Raw genomic sequence first — 20,568 nt, 5'->3', positions numbered from 1 at the left:
ACATTTTTAAAAATACAAACCCAATGCTTTCTCCCCAAAAAGGTATACTTCGAGGAAACACTGGAGCTGTTGCAAGAGCTGCACAGACTATTTTTGGTGAGCTGTTGGATAGACAATTTCTATTGTACAGAACAGAGTGCTGCAGCAGTGCTGAGGACTTGGAAGTTGAGCATACAGTAGCGTTGCCATGTACTTGAAAGAGTTTTATTAATAGAGAGCTTTGCAGCATGAAGGAACTAAATAAAGTGCTGTCAGACTGTCTCCAAATGCTTTGCAGATAACATACTGTCCGGCCATTCACCCTTGGCACACGTCACATTGTTACCATGCAATTGTACAACATCTCTTTTATTTTATTTTTTTTTAATTAGCAGGAATGCGTCTGGGATACAGAAAAATCTAGCACTGCTCTGGCTGCCTGTGTGGGGAATGCTTTATGTACAATTAAAAAAAAAAAAAAGAAAACAACCTTTATGAAAGAAAGTCTGATAAATGCCAATGAATTCAGCATTACTAAACCCAAGCTTAGAACAACACAGGATATAATGGTGCACTTACTATGATCTAACTGCAGCGGAATTCCCTTGGAAAAGAATATGACTTATGAATTTCTTTTCATTCCAATCAGTGTTTTTGAAACTCTAGGGGAATTAATGGGACACTTGGATGGTGCTAGATTTTAAAACAAGATACTGGTGTTAGAAGAGGCCTAACATGGCTGTGAATAGTTTCTATTAAAAAGACAATAGAGAGTGCATTTTCTAAACTAAGATACAAACCCACAGTCAAAATCAAACACAAACTGCAAACCTCCAAAAGGTATATTCAAACATTGCAAAATAGGAAATCACAGACTAATTTTCCATTTAAAAAATTAGGCCACAGCAGAACTCATACCTCTTAAGTTGCATTTTATGTCTCCCTGTTCTACAGAAAAACTATCTGCCATCAGGAAATTACTACATGTTTAATTCGATTGTATTTGGAAAAATACAATCTATTCTTAGAAAAGTAAGTACCATATAAGGTTAGATTAGAGCACAGCATGAAGAATGCCTGATGAGTCTTACACATTCAGACTTTTACATGCATTTAAAGGCTCGATTTCAAGGTCCTAAAACAAGCTACTGAAACGGCAGTGATAGTTTCCCACACTACTGCACTGACCTCCACATTTGAGATTGGCAAAGCCCAACATAAATAGTAGTAATCTGGTTAGGATCTAAAACTGCAGCCCTTGCACTGGGATTTTCCACATTTTCAGACACTGAACAGAATAGAGTAGAAGCTGACAAAATCCCGTTTCTCAGAAGTCTGCATTCCCAGAGCAAACGTAACAGATGATATCCTGTTAAACCAGGATTAGCAAACTTGAATTCTCCAGGAAACTCAAGGATTTTTTTTCCATCCAGAGGAACTCAAACAGGTATTTCTTGGGACATCCTTCTTTTTGCAAAGATGCCTGTGATGTTGGTATCCCAATTTTTGCAGTGTATTCTATGGCAGCTATGCATATACACCACTTCAAAAACCTGGCACAAACTGGGTGTTGTTCCATGAAGATAGAAGAGAATCTGCCACCTCTTCTCTTGGTGCCAGATTATTGTGCAATTTCCAGTGAAAACCATATGGAGCAGCAGCAACTGTTAACACTCAGCTTCTGGTTGCCCAAGGAGTTGCTTCAAGGCCTGAATATTAAGTCTGTATTTCTGCAATCCCAAATTAGATGGGATTTAAGTGATCTGGATTTGCGTGACTGTTGCTGTCTGTATCTCAGTTTTTAACAGCAACGGAGCAAGCAATGGAATCACTTTGTGGGTGGAAAAACTCCTGGTCAGAAATACTGCCTTACCTTTAGCCACTGCTCCGCCTGCTCTTTGCTCTGCACTGCCAGAACCAGGGCATCTGCTCCTTGGTGAGAGATTTTCAGCTCATGTTTCTTCTTTTTGCTGTCTTTGGGAATGTACGTGATACTGCAGTCATTCAGAGGCAGCTCCATCTGGGGCTGCTGGTCCTTGGAACTTTTGTAACACTAAATAAATGTAAGGAAAGTTCAGAAATTAGACATCACCTTTATTAACCTTGGGGGAAAGCTGTTACTATATAGAAATGCTATTTTTTAATTTTTAATATTTTTCATGTACTCCTTTACTACATACCACAGAGTTCAGCCAACGCTAGCTTTGCATTTCTCCTCCTCATCCCCTCTGTAAAGCAAAATTACTTCCAGACTGACATTAATACACATCTTTTATTGCAGGACAGGTACAGCATATGGAGAGCATTAAGCTTCTCTGCCTTATCCTTATGACTCAACCTTGACCTTGATCAGGTAGGAGAGGGTGACTTAGGATATCTGTTCACCTGTAGCAGTGGAATAAACCTGTACAGTTAATAACTTTAAAGCCCAAATGTTTACCCTGCCCTCCAGCAACAGCCCAGTGTATCAAGGCAAATCTATATCAGTGCCTACACGCTGCAGTTGCAAAGACATTGGCATATACCTTACTCAGCTGTTCTTTTTTCTTAAATTAAAAAAATTGTCAGTGTGGAAAGGGGTTAAGATCCCACTTTTTCAGCTAATACAGTTTTATAGTTGCAGCACAAAACTGCATAAATCTCCACATTAGCTTATTCTGTAAGATCCTGGCTAAAACTATATTACTTATCCAATGTTTTTTTTTTCCCTCATTAGTAAATGGTGTCAATGAACAACCATTACATGCTGGATCATTGATGACCTGCTCTGTGTTTGAACTGGTGATCTAAAAATGAAGAGTTCCTTGTTACATCACTTGTCCGATAGACCTAGTCTCTTATCTTCTAACACATCAGTATAGTTGAGGTTCCTAAAGCTGTCATAGTGCCAGACTACAGAACAATGTTGGACTGTGTATATGAATGTAAATTGGGCTTTCACTCATATAAATAAGGATGAAGGCTAAAAAGTTATCAGATAATAAACAGATATCTGATAATAAAGAAGGTATCTGGTCATAAAGAAGACTAATTAGTCTATGCATACAAAGAACAGCTGAGTATAAATGTGAACAGAGAAAAGCACATGAACATTTGCATGTCTGAGGCAGTATTCACGTCATGACGCAACTGTCAGGAAGACAGTAGCTGTTGATCAATACAGTCACTGTAAACCAGCCCCTGCAAATCACTCATAACCCTCCCTCCCTCTCCAAAGCCCATTAACTCTAGCTTGGTCACATATTTTAAGTTTGTAACATTAAAAAAATATTAAGTTTTCAAGCTATGAAATCTCGAAAACATACAACATTAATCACTTCAAGAAGCAATAAACAGCATATAATTCCCTTTATATTAATTCAAATATTTTATTTATAATTATACATTACTAAAACTGAAGTATTTATATATTAAAGGACTTTAAGTGAAAAATTATTCCCTACTAAAAGTTATTACTAATGCCTAATTCTAATCAAAATATTTCGGTTTTATGATGACAGCTGCATTCATAACACAAGCAATTACTAATCCCTAAGAACATACATTTGTTTTACTTGCATAAGTTATACATCTAAGTCCTCCTTCAAACAATAAACGAATCTTGTGTAACTTGGTCATTAGACTCCTATTGTGATTTTTATTTTCTTAATCCCCATTACAGAATTACTGAAAGACAATCTCTATAAGGAAAAAAAAAAGCTTTTCGGACCACACATGTGGCTAAAGGAAATGAAAATAACATATTTCTATACAGAACAACAAACATAATTGTAGAAGAAATATTGTAAGACTTCAAAGAAAATCTCTTTCTTTCCCTTTCTTTCTTTTCTTCAAGCTGTTATCAGACAGTCCTGAAATCTAATATGATCTTGATATATGGTGATAAAAATGTGGACTAAAGATAATGGCATTATAATAATATAACAAAAACTGAATCAGAATCAACATTCTTTTTGAATGTGTAGAGGAGGACACAACAATTAAATCCTCAGTAACCACTGAAAACTAGAAAATGAATTCCAATTATATTTTCAGAAACCTCTTACCCAGATATCCCTATTTCATATCCTTTTATTTCCTATACTGCCATAAGCACAAATGCACTTGGAAAGTGAACTCATGTAAGCTATGTTGTAGCAGTGCAGAATAACAAAGTTCTATGGAAAATGCTCTATTGCCCATTCATCAGATTTTACCATTTGGGATATTGCAGTAGTTACAACAGCTTGAAGCACCAAGATAGGAAGCCAGGGAGTGCCTAAGACCCCAACATATTTATTGCTGTAAACATGAGTTCACTTATAATGACACAGAAATGAGTGTTTCCCTCAATTAGGCTCTCTTTTCAGGAAACAAAAAGACATCTATGAGCAGATAATTTACTAACTCATGGAATCTTTTACTGGTGTCTCCAATCAGAAAGAAAGCTAACAGATTTGCTTAAGGAACAAATACATCCACTTGTTTCTTTCCTTTCTATAATGCAGCTGTGCATCATGTGAATACTGCATCTGTAGTTACCACAGAACAGATGGCAAAGGTTTAGTTTAAAGTGTATACATTACCACGGCATATGCTGCCAAGTGAATTCTTAGTCTAACAAGGGACTTTTCTCTCCAGCGGTCTGATCCAACAGTTCATACACAAAGCTCACTATGAGATTTTTGGTCCACAGGGAATGAAAGATTGGATTTACGGTTTCAGCAATATTTTTTCCCAAATGAAATATGTTAGAAGCTAATAGGCCAGACTTTCTTTCCAGTATCAGGGAACCGCCTGGGTTTAAGTTTAAGTGCAATAAAAATCAAAGTTCTAAGTGGCTAAATGATACACTTATAATTTCAGTGCTTCTCTGCTTCTTGAGTAAATCATGACCGAACTCTTTAGTAAGGTTACTATAGACTTGGCCACTGTTTGCAGAACATATTCCAAAAAACAGATTCTTGTAAAAATAAATACATCATTTAAAAGGTACAAAGAAAATACAGGAAGAGAAAAATAAAAATTACCAGTAGTTTGTTTTCTTTGATAACACACAGCAGTTTGGTCCATTGCCCAAATCGTTTCTTTCTAAGGAGGAAGGCACAGATTTTGGCATCCTTCACCAGATCCATAGAGGCCTCCTCGGAAGGCCACTGATGCCTCATTTTCTTCCCCTTCCCATCCTCCTCCTCTTCATCGTAGGATTCGTAAGAGCTGCTCATAGCATCTGAGTCATAATCTGTAAGAAAAGCGTAAAAGTGTTAAGTTAAAACATTTAGCTATGAAATGTACTGAAACAACTAAAAATCTCCACAAGGTTCATTATAAGTTAAGGCTTTTGAAAGTCAGCCATGAAGAAATTACCGTTTCAGTGCTTAGTAATATCAATACATTAACTTAATTGAGCAAGTGATGCTTTTCCATTATGAAACTTTATAGACATACTGACATCTTGGGAATGTCAATTGAAAGAATGAGCTGGGAATACATAGCTAAAATTTTAGGTAGTGTTTTATTATCTTCAAAATATTATTTGGCAAATTTCTTCATCTTTTGTAATTCTTTTACAGAGAAACATCTTTATCTTGCCCTATTGCATAATGCAAAACGTAGGCACAGAAATGTCAGTATCAGTACAGCACATCAAGAAACAAATACTGAATATACAAAGGTCACGAGAGTAATTTATGGGGCACTATCTACCTATCACAACATTTCATACAATTCTCAAATACATTACCTGCACTGATACAACTAACATTGAACAGACAATGTTGTTCCTTGAACTATGGATTCTGCTGGAGTTAAGACATTCTGCAAATAAACGTTTTGTTATGTGCTTAGCCTAAACAGTTTAATCCTCCTCCAAGTTTGGTGATGGAATAGCAAGATTCCTTTTTAATTAAACAATCTTTGTTCAGGCCTTTTATTTTCAACAATGCAGTCAGCTCTAACAGTCCTCTCAACTACAAAACTAATTTGCCATTATCACAGATCCCTCTCTTCCACCATCCATACTTATTTATTTGTTTATGTGGGTACATATATATAAAGCTCTTCAGATAGTAACATCCAAAGGCATGGAATATTTTTAACAGCTGAAATTTCATCTGAACATTTCAAGTAGACTTTGATGTATTTTTAGGCCAGAAGGTGGAAGAAAATCTCTGAATCGCTTTAGCTAGGTATTTAGGACACAACCAAGATGTAGGAAGGAGAACTGGGACAACTAGGAAGAGGAAAAGACAGCGGATTGCTGGAAAATTCATTCTAAATCAGTTTCTCCCTATATGCATAGTCAGAATGAGATATACCCAGATCTCACATCTCCGAATCAAGACTAGATATTCTGATCCCACTTGTGTTTTCACAAAAGTGTACAAAACAGTATATCTTCCTTCCAAAGTGAACCGAAAATATAATTCAAAGCTCTTGAAACTTTTTTTTTTTTTTAATTGAATTGCTGTCTTCTGGTCAATACTGCTATGGAGTAGTTTGGTTTAGGGCAGCTCCATATGGGCGAGTGGTAAAAGCCTCAGATGATTATCAATGGAAAAACACTAGAATTTTTCACTTGCTTTACAAAAATCAAGAGAAAGATGGAAAAATTTAGAGTAGATGTTTAAACTGACAGATTTGGAAACATTTATTCCTGAGCATTTATTTTTGCATATTTGTTTAAAAGACTGTGTACGATTCGGTAGAACCTGCCTCTTCATCCATCTGTTCCTCCTTCTTCCCTGTGAAGCAGAAAAAAAGCCTAAACGAAACCTCACCAATACCAGAACCAAATCAAAACATTCTCCCCCTCCCGACCTTCTTTTTGGAGTGGCTATCCACAAACTTTCAAGGAGAAACATCAGGAAATGCTTGAGACATCACTGACCAGTCTCAAACACACAGTATCAAGCCAGTCTGTTTGAAGCAGGGGCAGAATGATTCATGTGGTCTTACCAAATACTAAGATGTAAGGACTAGTCATTAAATCAGCATAGTCAAGAAGGTCTTTTCCCAAAGGCAAGGGCTAAGGGATAAACTGCCATACCCTGAAGTTGTTATCTCTCTGGGAATTTCATCTTTAACTCCTGCATTTCCCTTTTCAAAAAAGTAAATACTTAGGTGCCCATAACCTCCTCAACCTTTCTTCAAATTTATTAGTGATCTTTGCTGCAGCTATGCCACTCTCACAATTTTCTTGATGATTGCAATACTCTTTTACCTCATTTGTGAGTTTCCTCTAGTTTTGTCAGTAATATCATTCTTAAATTTTTTTAAGGTAAGAAGAAGAAGAAGTAGTAAGAAGTTACAGGTGCTTCCCATGTAGGCTGACAAGAAGTCCAAGTGCAGATTTCATGTGAGCAGTATGTTACATGATCAGCAGAGGGACTCTGCTGGCACAGCAGATACAGGTTCATCCAAATCTCTGTTTATAGGAGGATGAAAGCCAACAGGAGCTTCTGAGGCTGACATTTCTGGACTCTCATTCTCACACAGTCTAACAGGATCTCTGGGGACCTGTTGCTACATCCTGCCCATTAACTACTTCCCATGTTTCTCTTCCCCTGGGTTTGTGGGACTCTCCGCCAGAAGAAGAGTTTGTGGTGTGACTCACACCAGGAGGGATGACCACCCTGGAGTACTCGTATCATCTGGGCTGAAACTCTGCTGCTCTTTGGCACATCCCTCTTCTATTTTTTTGTTTCTCCAAACTGCTGTATCATGACTAAAACAAGGCTTTCAGGCTCTGAGACACAAGTACCTTCTGCTCGTATTGTAAAGAGACTATTTTAACATAAATAGCATAGGCAGTTTACTACCTATACATAACAGGTCTACCAGACATTCAGAAAGTTATGCAGAGAAATCCAGCATGTATGTATAATTTCAAAGAGTGTTGAAGCAGTGTTACTTCCAACTAATATTCACTGTGAACCGAATTTGAAAAGCAGTAAAATTCCTATTAAAAAGTCCTAGATTGTGGAAGCAAATTCTGTAAAGGTAAGTTGTGGAAAGGCTAAATCCTGTTGCCTCTTACTGTCTCATCACCATGGATAATGCAACAGGCTGGACAGTAATGTCTTGTGGGTATGTTCAAGTCAACACACTCTTTGGGTTTTGGAGTGGGGGAGGGGGTGAGAGAAAGGACAGAAATATAAAGTATGTGTAGAAGAAGTGAACTGTCTCTCCAAAATAAAGTGATTTTATTATGTTTACTAAAGTCTCAGTGACTTAGGATGTACTCATACAAGTTCCAATGCCGCTGAGCTACGCTTTTTTGCATCTTCTGCATTTTCTGATTATTCTAGCTTCTTTTGACATTGGCTTTTCACATTTACATTAATCAAAATTTTCCACCGTTAAGGGGTCAAAATCACAGTGCACTTTCACATTACTTCTAACAGTGCATTCCAAAGATTAGTCCATCATAATTGTATGTTAAAGGCATATTATACAGAGCAGGAGCTTTTAGTAGAGTTATCAGACAAGGCATATACAGTCTTGTTTTCATCTACATGCAAATGTTCATTTACAAACAGATTACAGGGATTTGGGGAAGTTGCGGATATTCCCTTTTCCTGATCTATATTCTGCAATTTTCTTCCATTCCTGTTTGCCTGTACAGGTAAGACACATGGTATGTAAGCCTCCTTGCTATTAACGACATTACAAAAAATTTCATAGGAATATTTACTTAAGATCATGATATCTATCCCAACAGTTGTTTAACAGCTTCTTCTTGCACTTCTTACACTTTTAGCACTTCTTTGTTATACTTTTCTCCACCTCAAACAGTCTGAACAACTAAGGGTACCTCTTCGGTTAATAAACTGCTTTGGTGGTTTATTTTAATTACCATACACTAGTGGAAGTTTTGCTTGAGTAGAGATGTATTACTAATGGAATATTGAATTGAAAAGCAACTTTATTACTGATGAAGTGCAAAATACTTTTAACACAAATTAGATGATAAGGAATTCAGGACATAAGAAAATATAGCAAATTCACAGCACGTGAGGTGATAAGTTACACTAATAAAGCTTTAAATGTCTAGATATACACTTAAATTACGTAATTATTAATTAATTTTTAAGGTTGACATCCTAAATATTTTTATGGATTTGGATGGTTAAGTACAATAACAAATCAGTTTCACATTTTGTCTTTTTTTCTCCCTAGACGATCCTTTAGCAGTGCTATTAATATTTGTACTATTAATATTTGTCTGTCTGAGCATGGCTCTTGTTTAATGACAAAACACAAATCAGCAGTTCACCAGATTACAGGGTGTAGCAGGACCACCCTGCAGCATTTCAAGGGAGGAAATGAAGAGAGGAGTAGTCCTGCTGCTCTGATAAGATTGTGTGTTCCTTCATTTGCTTTACAGTATATGAAACTCTTTCTTACCTTGAATTTCTTAGGTAAATTAAGAGCTGCCAGATAACCTCAGTTTGTGCAGTGTACAAATGAATAATTACTGTTCTAAGGTAAACCCTATGCATGTGTTTTAAGAACAGAGATACTATTTTATTCATTTGTTCTGGTTCAAAGAATAAAAATGGCCATAAAATGGGGGAAGATACGCCTTTAATCTTTGGGCCATAGAAAATAACGATTAGTAATAAATCAGCCCTACACAAGTAATAAATTACCCCAGCCAATAAAAAAGCAGCAAAAAGGAAAATCTCTGTGATTTTTTAGTCCATAACGTCCTGTTGACTGGCCCTGGGTAAACAGTCACAGCAGGGATTTCAGCATTTTATCAGAGTACTCGAAGCACAGCTCCACTTGAGCACACAGGTCTTTGCATAAGTATTTGGACGTAACAAAGAGCATCTGTGCATTGCAAAAGGATGTGCTGGTGGTCAGTTAGGAGGCAGCTCTCTGCCTTTTGCACTAAACAAGTAGTCACAAAAATACTGTTATGTGCATCAAACATGGCTTCTAGGAGCCAATATGACTGATTTATCCCTCTCCATAATATGTCATCAGAAATGCTGCAAATCACACCTTTCCAATAATTCCTTTTTTACTTGTCTACTTCAGCGAGTAACAGAGGGTAATACAGGCATACCAGTAGATGTGCAGATAATCAGCAGTTTCTGAGACCTCTACATTTACAGTATCACCATTTTAGACGGGTTTACTCTGGATGATACTCAACTCTGAACCCCTGGTCCAAAGCCTCCATCACGTTTGTAGTTCAACACTGTCCAAAAGACCAGTGGCTGATTTGGACCCTCTGTCTCCAATACCAGATGAAACTTGTTTATATGCACCTAACTTGAGCTCCAGGATTAGTTTCCTCTAAAAGGAGCCTGGTTTGCATACACCAAAACAGCTCTGCAAACCAAACCAACACATAAATCCAGTCAACATAGATTTATGAAGGGCAGGTCTTGTTTGACCAACCTGATCTTCTATGATAAAATGACCCATTTAGTGGATGAGGGAAGAACTGTGGATGTTGTTTACCTCGATTTTAGCAAAGCCTTTGACACTGTTTCCCATAATATTCTTCTGCAGAATCTGGCTGCCTATGGCTTGGATGGGTGTACACTTCGCTGGATCAAAAACTGGCTGGACGGCCAGGCCCAGAGAGTGGTGGTGAATCGAGTTAAATCCAGCTGGCAGCTGGTCAGCAGTGGTGTTCCACAGGGCTTAGTGTTGGGGCCTGTTCTCTTTAACATCTTTATCAATGATCTGGATGAGGGGATCGAGTGCATCCTCAACAAGTTTGCAGATGACACTAAATTGGGAGGTAGTGTTAATCTGCCTGAGGGTCGGGAGGATCTACAGAAGGACCTGGACAGACTGGATCGATGGGCTGAGGCCAACTGTATGAAATTCAACAAGAACAAGTGTCGGGTCCTGCACTTGGGCCACAACAACCCCCTGCAGCGTTACAGGCTTGGGGAAGCGTGACTGGAAAGCTGCACAGCAGAGAAGGACCTGGGGGTGCTGGTCGACAGCCGATTGAACATGAGCCAGCAGTGTGCCCAAGCAGCCAAGAAAGCCAACGGAATCCTGGCATGTATCAGAAACAGTGTGGCCAGCAGGAGCAGGGAAGTGATTGTCCCCCTGTACTCAGCACTGGTGAGGCCACACCTGGAGTACTGTGTCCAGTTTTGGGCCCCTCACTTCAAGCAGGACATTGAGGTGCTGGAGCTGGTTCAGAGAAGGGCAACAAAACTAGTGAAGGGTTTAGAGAACTTGTCCTATGAGGAGCGGCTGAGGCAGCTGGGACTGTTTAGTCTGGAGAAGAGGAGGCTCAGGGGGGACCTTATTGCTCTCTACAATTACCTGAAAGGAAGTTGTAGGGAGATGGGAGTCGGTCTCCTCCCACGTTATGAATGACAGGACAAGAGGGAATGGCCTCAAGTTACACCAGGGGAAATTTAGGTTAGATATCAGGAAGAATTTCTTTACAGAGAGGTTTGTGAAGTATTGGAACAGGCTGCCCAGGGAGGTGGTGGAGTCCCTATGCCTGGAGGTGTTTAAAAAACGTGCAGATTTGGTGTTGAGCAACATGGTTTAGGGACCCTGACAGTGCAGGGTGAATGGTTGGACTCGATGATCTTGAAGGTCTCTTCCAACCAGATGATTCTATGATTCTGTGGTCTGTGAGGATAACCAGAACCAGCCCCAGATGGTCAAAGCCATGCTTACAACACACCACCACAGCACTAAAAGAGATGTAGGTGTCAAATACTAAAAAAGCTGAAGGACACTGGAATTACCAATTCTTGAGAAACTATTTTAGATATATATTACTCACTGGAAGTGATGTACTCAGGAGCCTTCCCAGGACTAAGTGGCACTGCCTCTTCATAATAGCCTTCAGGAAGGGAAGATGTTGGTAATGGTGGAGGCCCATTATCTGGTGGCTAAATGAAGTAAAAAAGAAAAAGTGACTACAAAGCAACAAGGTGTTAAATTGAACATCATCAAAACGTCTGCTCATGATCAGTACTAATATTACAAGCCTTAAAAACTCAATGGCTGCTCTTGTGATGATTTCTTATGTTAACTGTCTCTAAAGGCAAGGCTCTGGAGGGGTGAATGCAATGTTGTCACAGAATCATAGAATTTGGGTTGGAAGGGACCTTCAAGATCATCTAGTTCCAACCCCCCTGCCATGGGCAGGTAAACCCTCCACTAGATCAGGTTGCTCAAAGCCTCATCCAACCTGGCCTTGAACACTTCCAGGGATGGGGTAGCCACAACTTCTCTGGGCAACCTGTTCCAGCGCCTTACCGTCCTCAGAGTGAAGAATTTCTTGCTTAGATCTAATCTAAATCTACCCTCCTTCAGTTTAAATCCATTGGCCCTTGTCCTATCACTACATGCCCTTGTAAAAAGTCCCTCTCCAGCTTTCTTGTAGGTCCGCTTTAGGTATTGGAAGACTTCGTCCTTTGAATAAGGTCTGTTCTGCAGGGTAGCATCTTTTGGACGGGAAACAAGCCTAAATCTCAACTTCCTCGTATGTTGTTATAATTAAACAATAATAACTAGAGGTTGAGATTTGAAGCAATAAAGTGACTTAATTATGCTTCATAACATAATGATACATTTTAAAATGTATCGTTATTGTAAAGAACTTTACTTCCACTCATGATAAGGAATTCAAACTTTCTTGCATGTCCTCCAACTAAGTTCTTTGGGGATATAAACACAGTAGGATCCTACTTGCCATTGTTAAGGATGGCAAAATCAAGATAAAAGCTACATTAAAATAAGTAATTTCTACAACAGTATTAAGTGGTAAAAATGTTGAAAAGATATAGTTCTCTATTTAAGAACTATTAGTTTAAAGGGTCTATGTAGGGAAGAGATTTCAGTGCATAGGCCATTTTACAGTGTTAAGGCTTATTTATTAGTATTTTACACCTAAAATAATTCATATTACAGCAGTTTGGTTGGACAGTTTAGAAAAGCTAAATAGCCTGGGCTAGCAGAGATCAAGGACAGATAATTTAGACTATATTTTCAAGATGCATTTTGGTTTTCAATAGTAAATCAATTCTTAATATAGACATTAATTTTTAAAATGCTGTTTCTACATAGCGCAAACTGAGCTACAACCAATGAAAAGTTTGGAACATCAAGAAACTATTATATGATAAAATAAATATTTTAAATACCAGGTCAAATTCTAAACTGCTTCTTTTCTAAATATAAACCTGTTTTAAATTTAAAACTGACTGACTGCTGGTATGTTGATACAGAAACAAAGTAAATTTACTGCTCTGTGACTTCTTCCATATGACTCTACTGTTCTATTTCCTTAACAAGTACCAAAACAACTTTATTTTATAGAACTCATTCATATTTGCCACAGCTTTTAAGTTCCATGTTTTCATATTAGAGAAAATATTGAGGTCTTTTTCCAACACCAGTGGTTTATTCTACGATTACGCAAACATAAATTAGATAGCGTCTCATTTCTGCAGTAACATTTTTTCAATGCAACTTTCTCCTTTTTCATGTCATGAAAGAGATATAATGGTCTTTATCTGCATTGGAGTGATCCAGTCTAAACTCAGGGAACAAACAGAGATACTAAAGTAAGAAACTAGTCAGGAAGGGCTTTGCTATGCCTCTACAGTCTAGTAGAGGCATAGAAACTTCTTCCACATAATACAGATGAAGCCACAGTGACTAGACTCCTCTTTTGCTACAGACCTAAAGTTACCCAGGAGGAACCTGAGCTTTAATAACATGTGGCATTAGCTGTAATGAAATTACTTCTGTGGGCACTTTCAGGGCTGGATTCACCTTTGCATATTTCAAAGCTAGACATCTCCAAATCTCCTTGCTGATTACACACCTACGCCAGACACCTAATTCTTAACAACATCGGCAAGACGAGTTCCACCCTTAGCGTGCTCTGTAGTTAAATTCATATCAAGTAGTTTATTCCACCTTGCAGGTAAGTGTTTGTGTATTCCCGAAGAGCAGGAGCTGGTGACTAAACCTGCCCTTCAGCTCCTCCAGTGCCGACTTCCCTTTGTGCACTGAGTAAAATCAGAAACTTCCTCATGAACAATGAACTGATTCATGACTGAGGACAGAAATTCTTGGTCAGATTGAGATTTACACTAATATTACTTCTGTATCAAATGATACAGACAATTTCATATGTCACACTCAATTACAGATAAGAGATAGCAATTAGTGTTATCTACAGCATGAACCCAAATGAGCTTTCCTCACAGACTAGTTTTGCTAGAGGAATTATCTGTCAAAGAAGCAAAATAATGAAAAAATACGACTTTTAGCTGAAAAGAAAAAACAAATTGCAAATCTGCACATAATCATAAAATAAATGAGTCTTTCCAGGTTAGCTGCTGCTGTGCAACAGGTGAAAGGGACATGAAAAAATATTCTATGATGTTCATTAACATTGGAAAATTGACAGCACATTATGAATTTTGCCCTCCATACCTGCATGCATCAGCTCTGCGTGGTCTGAACTGCAAGACACAATAGGGAACTGTCTCCAAAGAGTTTGTATTTTCTCCCTTCACACAGGTGGGCAGAGCCTTGCTCAAGTGAGTTGGGGTCAAGGTTTGCTCCTGAGGCAGTGTAGATTCATGCCACCCCTTTCATAAGACAGATATATTAATATCTTGGTCTAGACTTAAACTGTTCTCCCCATCAGGTGTACATACAATATATGAAATTCCTATCATTATTAAACCTAATTCACCCAGGAAATATCCATCCTGAAAGTCAATCCAATTTTGACTTGACACAGCATCAAGGTTTCAAAGCTATCTTTTATCCAGAAACAAATAAGAGGTTCCAATAAAGATCAGGGAGGAAAAAAAAAATCCTTGTTTTTAGACAAAATGTTATTCAGAAAGAAAGAAAAAAGGAAATGAAACACAAATGGAGCTTGTCTGAATTCGACCTGCTGGAGCACCAGTTACTTCATACAGCTGGGGCGGGCTGGGCTGTGCAGCCAATGTCAACACAGATGGAATCCATTGCTGAATTAACCAGGCCCTCCTTTCTGAAATGTATTTTGCAGTGCTTGCCATAAAAAAGTTGAAAACAATTATAAAACTTTTTTTTTTAATTATTAGGAGAAACAGAAACATCCAACATTAAATACTTTCTGATTAAAGCAAGGTTGCTTCAATATTGAAAGAAAATCCAACTGATTAAATACAAAATAAAAATACCTTGCTCAAATCCGTACCATAAACAGCTACATCTTTTGGGAGCTACGGAATATGTAAGCATATAGAAATGTAAAAAGTACATTTGAGCATTCTGATATTACTTACTTATAATACTTCAATTCTTTTACTATGGCTAGCTGTATGGTTTAATTCTTTCAACTCGGCAGTTTTTTAGTGGAAGAATTTTGATGAAGTAATGAATTATGAACTGAAATAATTATTGATTCAATAAATTCTCATTAGTTTACCTGAAAAATAAAAAGGCCACAAAACTCACAAAACTATTTACGTATTCTATAAAAGGATTAAGTCTCGAAAACGCTAGAACATGTGTAGTTTGAGTGGTATCAGGAGGAAAAACCTGGCAATCTGCAAAGAAGGCATTAGCATGATTTTATTTTTTTTTTTATGACAGGCCACAGGGAAGAAAACTAGAGAATGCTGCCTTTCAAGACTAATAACCTTGTTTTCTCACAGGAATAAAAAGTGAGGAAAAAATCTACCAGTATTTTTACTTCACTGGAGGAAAAGAGACAAAGATGAGTGACATACTGTTGCCCAGAATAATACCAGTAACACTGAAACAATACTGATAAAGGTGTTGTCAGGTGCTGGGTCTGAGACTAAATGAGAGATGCTTTATTTGAAATGAAGCAGCGAATGGGGTGAAAATTACGCTACAGACTTGAGATGTCTGAAGACATTAAAGACTGGACTGTGCACAGGATGCCCAACTCCAGTTTACAGGAGGGATTGTTGAGAGAAACAAACAAATATCTCCAAATAACAAGCAATATTTACCTTGATAGTAAAACTCATTCTTCTAGACACTATGAAACAGTCTTCCTGGAAATATTAATTTTACAGCACGCTATGATCTTCCCCTCCACCTGCTCCTCTGTTTCACAGACCACAAATGAACTCTTTCGTTCTTTATCCTAGGAGATAAAATACTTTATTTCCCTGTTCTGTCCAAGGGTACCTACCAAGACAGGCAGGAGCATTTTTTTTAGGGATAGTCTAGCTGGTATCTGCTGATGATATGAAAGTGTACAGTGTGGACAGCAGCACGAAACACAGAGGAAAATTAATGTCATCGTATAGGGACCTGAGGATATAAAAATCACTTTACACTCCAATGAAGACTTCCACTCTGTAGGAAATAGTAAGAAACACCTCCCTTTATGCAATGATTTAGGACGTGGAGATTTCCAGGGGAAAGCAGTGACTTTAGCAGAGGCAGAGATGTCAGTACACCCGCGCTGCAGGCAAAGGCTGCCAGCAATCCAAGGGCCATGCTCGCACGTGTGTTCTTAGATCAACCACCGATTCGGATCCAGCCGGGCTGCGGAGCCAGCTGCTACGCAACCCCTCAACACTGAAAAGCAGCAACATGAGACTGGAAAAGTGGTCACACACTGGTGATGCAGAATAAAGCTATTCAGAAGCCAGCAGGCAAATGTGGGCTGTCAAGAAGAAACCTTGACACATGCACGTGCCATTTGCTTTGGAGCAAGCTTAGACCTGACCTCTGCACAACCCCACGGCATCCTCAGCCTGGGAGAGGGAATGCATTTATGATCCCTTTCCCCACATGTGAAAACAGGGATGTTCAGAAAGCCAAAAAAAAAATCCCAACAAACTGAATACCAATGCAACTGGCAAAATGACTGACAGCACATTTCAAGCAGGCTTCTTCATTCCACTGTAAAGGCTGGAAATTGGGTACTTTCCACACACTTGGTATGAAAGCCTTCAGATAAAATTGCTAAGCCACTAAAAAGAAATCACCATTTAGTGCCAGCTATTGAGGACCTTGGATTTATTCAGGACAAAAGCACTGACTATATGGGACATTAAGAGCACATCAAGCTGTGCAAGAGTGAAATACTAGCCCGAGCACAGACAGCCAAAGCTGAGAAGAATTCTTCATTCAATCTCAGCTCCGTATGTTAAGGTTATTAATTTCTCAGCTTGTCAGCTGGACCTTAGAAAACCAGGAGCCAAATAATGTGAAAGAAGTCTAACAACTTCTCTTTTCAGCTTCTGAGCACAACTGACAAAGGCAGTAAAACTCAGCCAGACACCAAACTCAGCTTTTTGGAACAGACTAATCCTGCCAGTCCCACCACGAGGTGGGTAACCTGGCTGCCTGGTGGGCTCTTGGCAGAGTCCCACCCAACCACTGCAGAGCGTACCCAAGCAGTTACAGCACACGCCTGGGGGACACCGGTGCCACCAGGGAAAACCCAAAAGGAACTGCCCCAGAAACCAACAGCCGGAGTCAGACATGATGGGAAGCCCAGCAAACCCCAGCGATCCTACAAAGAGCTGAAGTGGCAATCCACCAGCTCCTGCCACAGCACTGAAGAGATGAAGGCAAGGAGGAAACACCAGCAGGAGTGACTACCAGGTGGAGGATGAGTATAAGCACAAGCGAAGCTTTTGTTTAGGGTTCAAGACTAAGAACAAAAGAAGGTACACACTTTGCACGCTGTCCTCCAGATCCTGGAGGTACATCTGACACCGCCTAAGTGTGTGTCTGCTGACTCAGGGGTGAATGCTTAATTAAAGGTATCTCTGGAAAAGTGCTTAGTATGTAAAGTATAGTGACTGCAAACAGATTGTAGCCTCAGAAAGCACTGCCTGAAGATGAGAAAGGGATCTGAACAGACTTGCTTGCATTTAAGGAATGAATCAGGGCGTACTATGGCTCCACGGTTTGATCTGAAGATTGTCTGGAGAGCATTTACACAGGAGTCTCACCAGGAAATGAGTTACCATTTCACAAAATACAGCACATCTGAGTTCTGCTTAGATAACCCAATAACCCCTTTACCTAAGCAACAAGAAGGTGAAGATGTGATGACAATAAAGAGGATCAAACAGAAAGAGTCAGAAACCAATACAGTATATCGACCGAGCAGAGAACCCAGTTGGTTCTTGTATCTCTCTGATGTTAAGGTCAGCCTGCAGCAGAACCCAGGCATAAGCTTAAGTCTCAGTTCTTGCCATTGTATTTAATTAACATTTGAGATATTAAATAAAACCGAAAACACTGAAGCATAGAATGCACCACTGAAAGGACATGTAGGTGAAAGGAGTTACACTCAAACTCAGTGGAAGACAGGAATGGAAATAAACTCTAGACTCCATGAAAGTAACAGAATATCCAAGGAAATAATTGAAAACTGAAAAAGAATGAGCCAGAAAAAACCCTACAATATTTCTATATCATTCAGATTTTATAATAAAAGATTATTACACAGCCAGTTGGAACTATCACTCAGACAAAACAACAGAGTTGACTCGTATCAAGCAAAGGGTCTGGGTGTACCAAGAAGAGAAACGGGCTTTAATTAATGCTGGGGAACACTTTCATGCATATTACATGAGAAAGATGAATTTGTATTTTAAGCAGTATGGGGCCCTCAGAGGTGGTTCTTTCAATTGTGCTCAAAGAAGTATCTGTATTCCTCAGCAAAGACAAAATCACCTTCCTATTCCAGGAGCTAATAAGCTCATCCAGGTACATCATACGACAGTGCTGGCAAGACAAGGAGATATGGTGCGAAAAGGGTGGGTAACACCATTTCCACTGGAACAATATTCTCTAAGGGCCTGAGTGCTGCATCAAACGAAAACAAGAGAAGACTTTGGTACTTACTGGCCTAATTCTTCTCCTGTGTGTTTGTGCACAGCACATTAATGAGCAGGTTTAGGAAAGCACATAGGCTGGTCCCTAACTATCAGCACGGGGAGGGTGTTTTATGAATGGTTATAGCATAGACACAATAACCCAAAAACCTGAGGCCACAAGTGTGAGCATGTTATGAAAAATGGTGCGAAAATATCCTACCAAATCTGTGGCATTAGAAATTTAATAGCTTTCTTCTACGAAGGTCAAAGATCATCAGCATCTAGAAAAGACAGACCAGAGGGCATACAGCTTCACAATGAAGCAGCTCAATCCTACACTAAACCTGATCTAAGCTTATCCAGTTTAAATGTGAATTCTAGTTAAAGGTAGCCAGGAATTTCTCATTCTGGCAGCTTAGACACGAAGAAAACTTTGAAATATAGTGCATTGTTATAAAGGTATATCATAAGTGACCTGAGAAAGAAATTACTTTAAATAAAATTTTTCTGTGATACCACTTGCAAATATGAAAACAATCATCAACAATAAGGCACCAACCCCACTCAGAGAAAATGAGAATGGCAACTACAATGTCCTGCAAGACATGATCAACAAAAAAGAGGCTGCAAACATTTCTTTGTCCTTAAACTTTATGCAATGACATATGGTGATGGAAAGTATTCCACAACTGAATGATGTCCAAAAGATTCTGCTGTTCTGGTCACTCATGATCAAACTAGAACATGAACCTACAGCAGGTGCATAGGAGAAATATTGACATGGGAAGTAGTTCAATGGAATTAAACTACAGCTCAAAATGCAACTGATAGACCTTTTCTTACACGCAGAGGAGTGAAATGAAGCCTGAGAGAAAAGCGATCATGATTTCAAAGGATACCTGGGGCACAGGTACCAAGGTGAAGAAAAAAAGCTGCTTAAACACAAGGACAAAGGCTGGCAATGAACACTGGGATGGTGGAACAGCCTTTCAAATTGAAACAGTGACTTAAAGAAAGCTAAGGGCTAGTAAATAGATTTTGGTAAGTTTCTGAAAGGGTTAATATTCTATAATTGCCTGCAGTTAAGAGTGACTGCACTGAATAATCAAAAAACCCCTTTACTTGTTCCTTCATTATGGAAGAACTTGTTGAGATTTGTTCAAACCGAAGCTATTAGCCAGCTCTGAATGAAACAGCTGAATTTTTGTTGAATTCATTTTCGTGGCTTTAAAAATTCTTCTGCAAGGAGAAAATCTCCAAGGGTACTATTATCTTAAGATTATCTTTTAAGAAGAACAGAGAGTAAAAACTGGTTTTCAAAACTGTTTGGAAAAAACACTAGATGAAATAAAGATTCATAAGTACCCACCTGGCACATGAGCCCCTCGCTTTTCTTAGCACTAGCACATTTTAGAAGAACCTTTAAGACTAGAACTTTTTTGGTTGTTGTTCAAAGAGTGATTAATGTAATTGGTGATACATCACCTTAAAAATCCTTTTGATTTCAGAATGATTTTTATCTTCTCCAAGGACACTGTCTCCTTTCAGCATTTTCTAATAAATATCTGTGAGTATATCTGACAGGCAGCCAGATAAAGGAAGGCCGTCAAATTGCTTCTCCACAATAGGAAACCCATTTATATGAAACACTCCTACAGAGCGACTGCGTACGTTGCAGGAAAGGGTTGGAGGAAGACGACCTATCCTTTTGATTTATATCTACAGGGGTTCTGGCATCTTGCTGGACACTTGTTGCGGTTAAATAATTATTAAATTGTCA

At 38.7% G+C, this 20,568-nt stretch overlaps 1 protein-coding gene across 3 annotated transcripts in view; it reads right to left on the bottom strand.

The window, feature by feature from the left end:
• The window catches only part of AFAP1 (actin filament associated protein 1), a 65,385-nt gene that overhangs the window by 34,368 nt on the left and 10,449 nt on the right, over positions 1-20,568 (bottom strand). For all 3 annotated transcript variants that reach the window (XM_086611638.1, XM_086611639.1, XM_086611640.1), the window contains exons 3-5: positions 11,738-11,846; positions 4,989-5,200; positions 1,853-2,032 (exon numbers count right to left, since the gene is read on the bottom strand). In XM_086611638.1, coding sequence (XP_086467764.1) covers positions 1,853-2,032; positions 4,989-5,200; positions 11,738-11,846 — 501 coding nt within the window. The remainder of the gene's footprint in view (positions 1-1,852; positions 2,033-4,988; positions 5,201-11,737; positions 11,847-20,568) is intronic.

Source organism: Tauraco erythrolophus, chromosome 5, assembly GCF_009769465.1.
Source record: "Tauraco erythrolophus isolate bTauEry1 chromosome 5, bTauEry1.pri, whole genome shotgun sequence".
NCBI classification, from domain to species: Eukaryota; Metazoa; Chordata; class Aves; order Musophagiformes; family Musophagidae; genus Tauraco; species Tauraco erythrolophus.
This window is presented reverse-complemented; position numbering and strand designations above follow the sequence as displayed.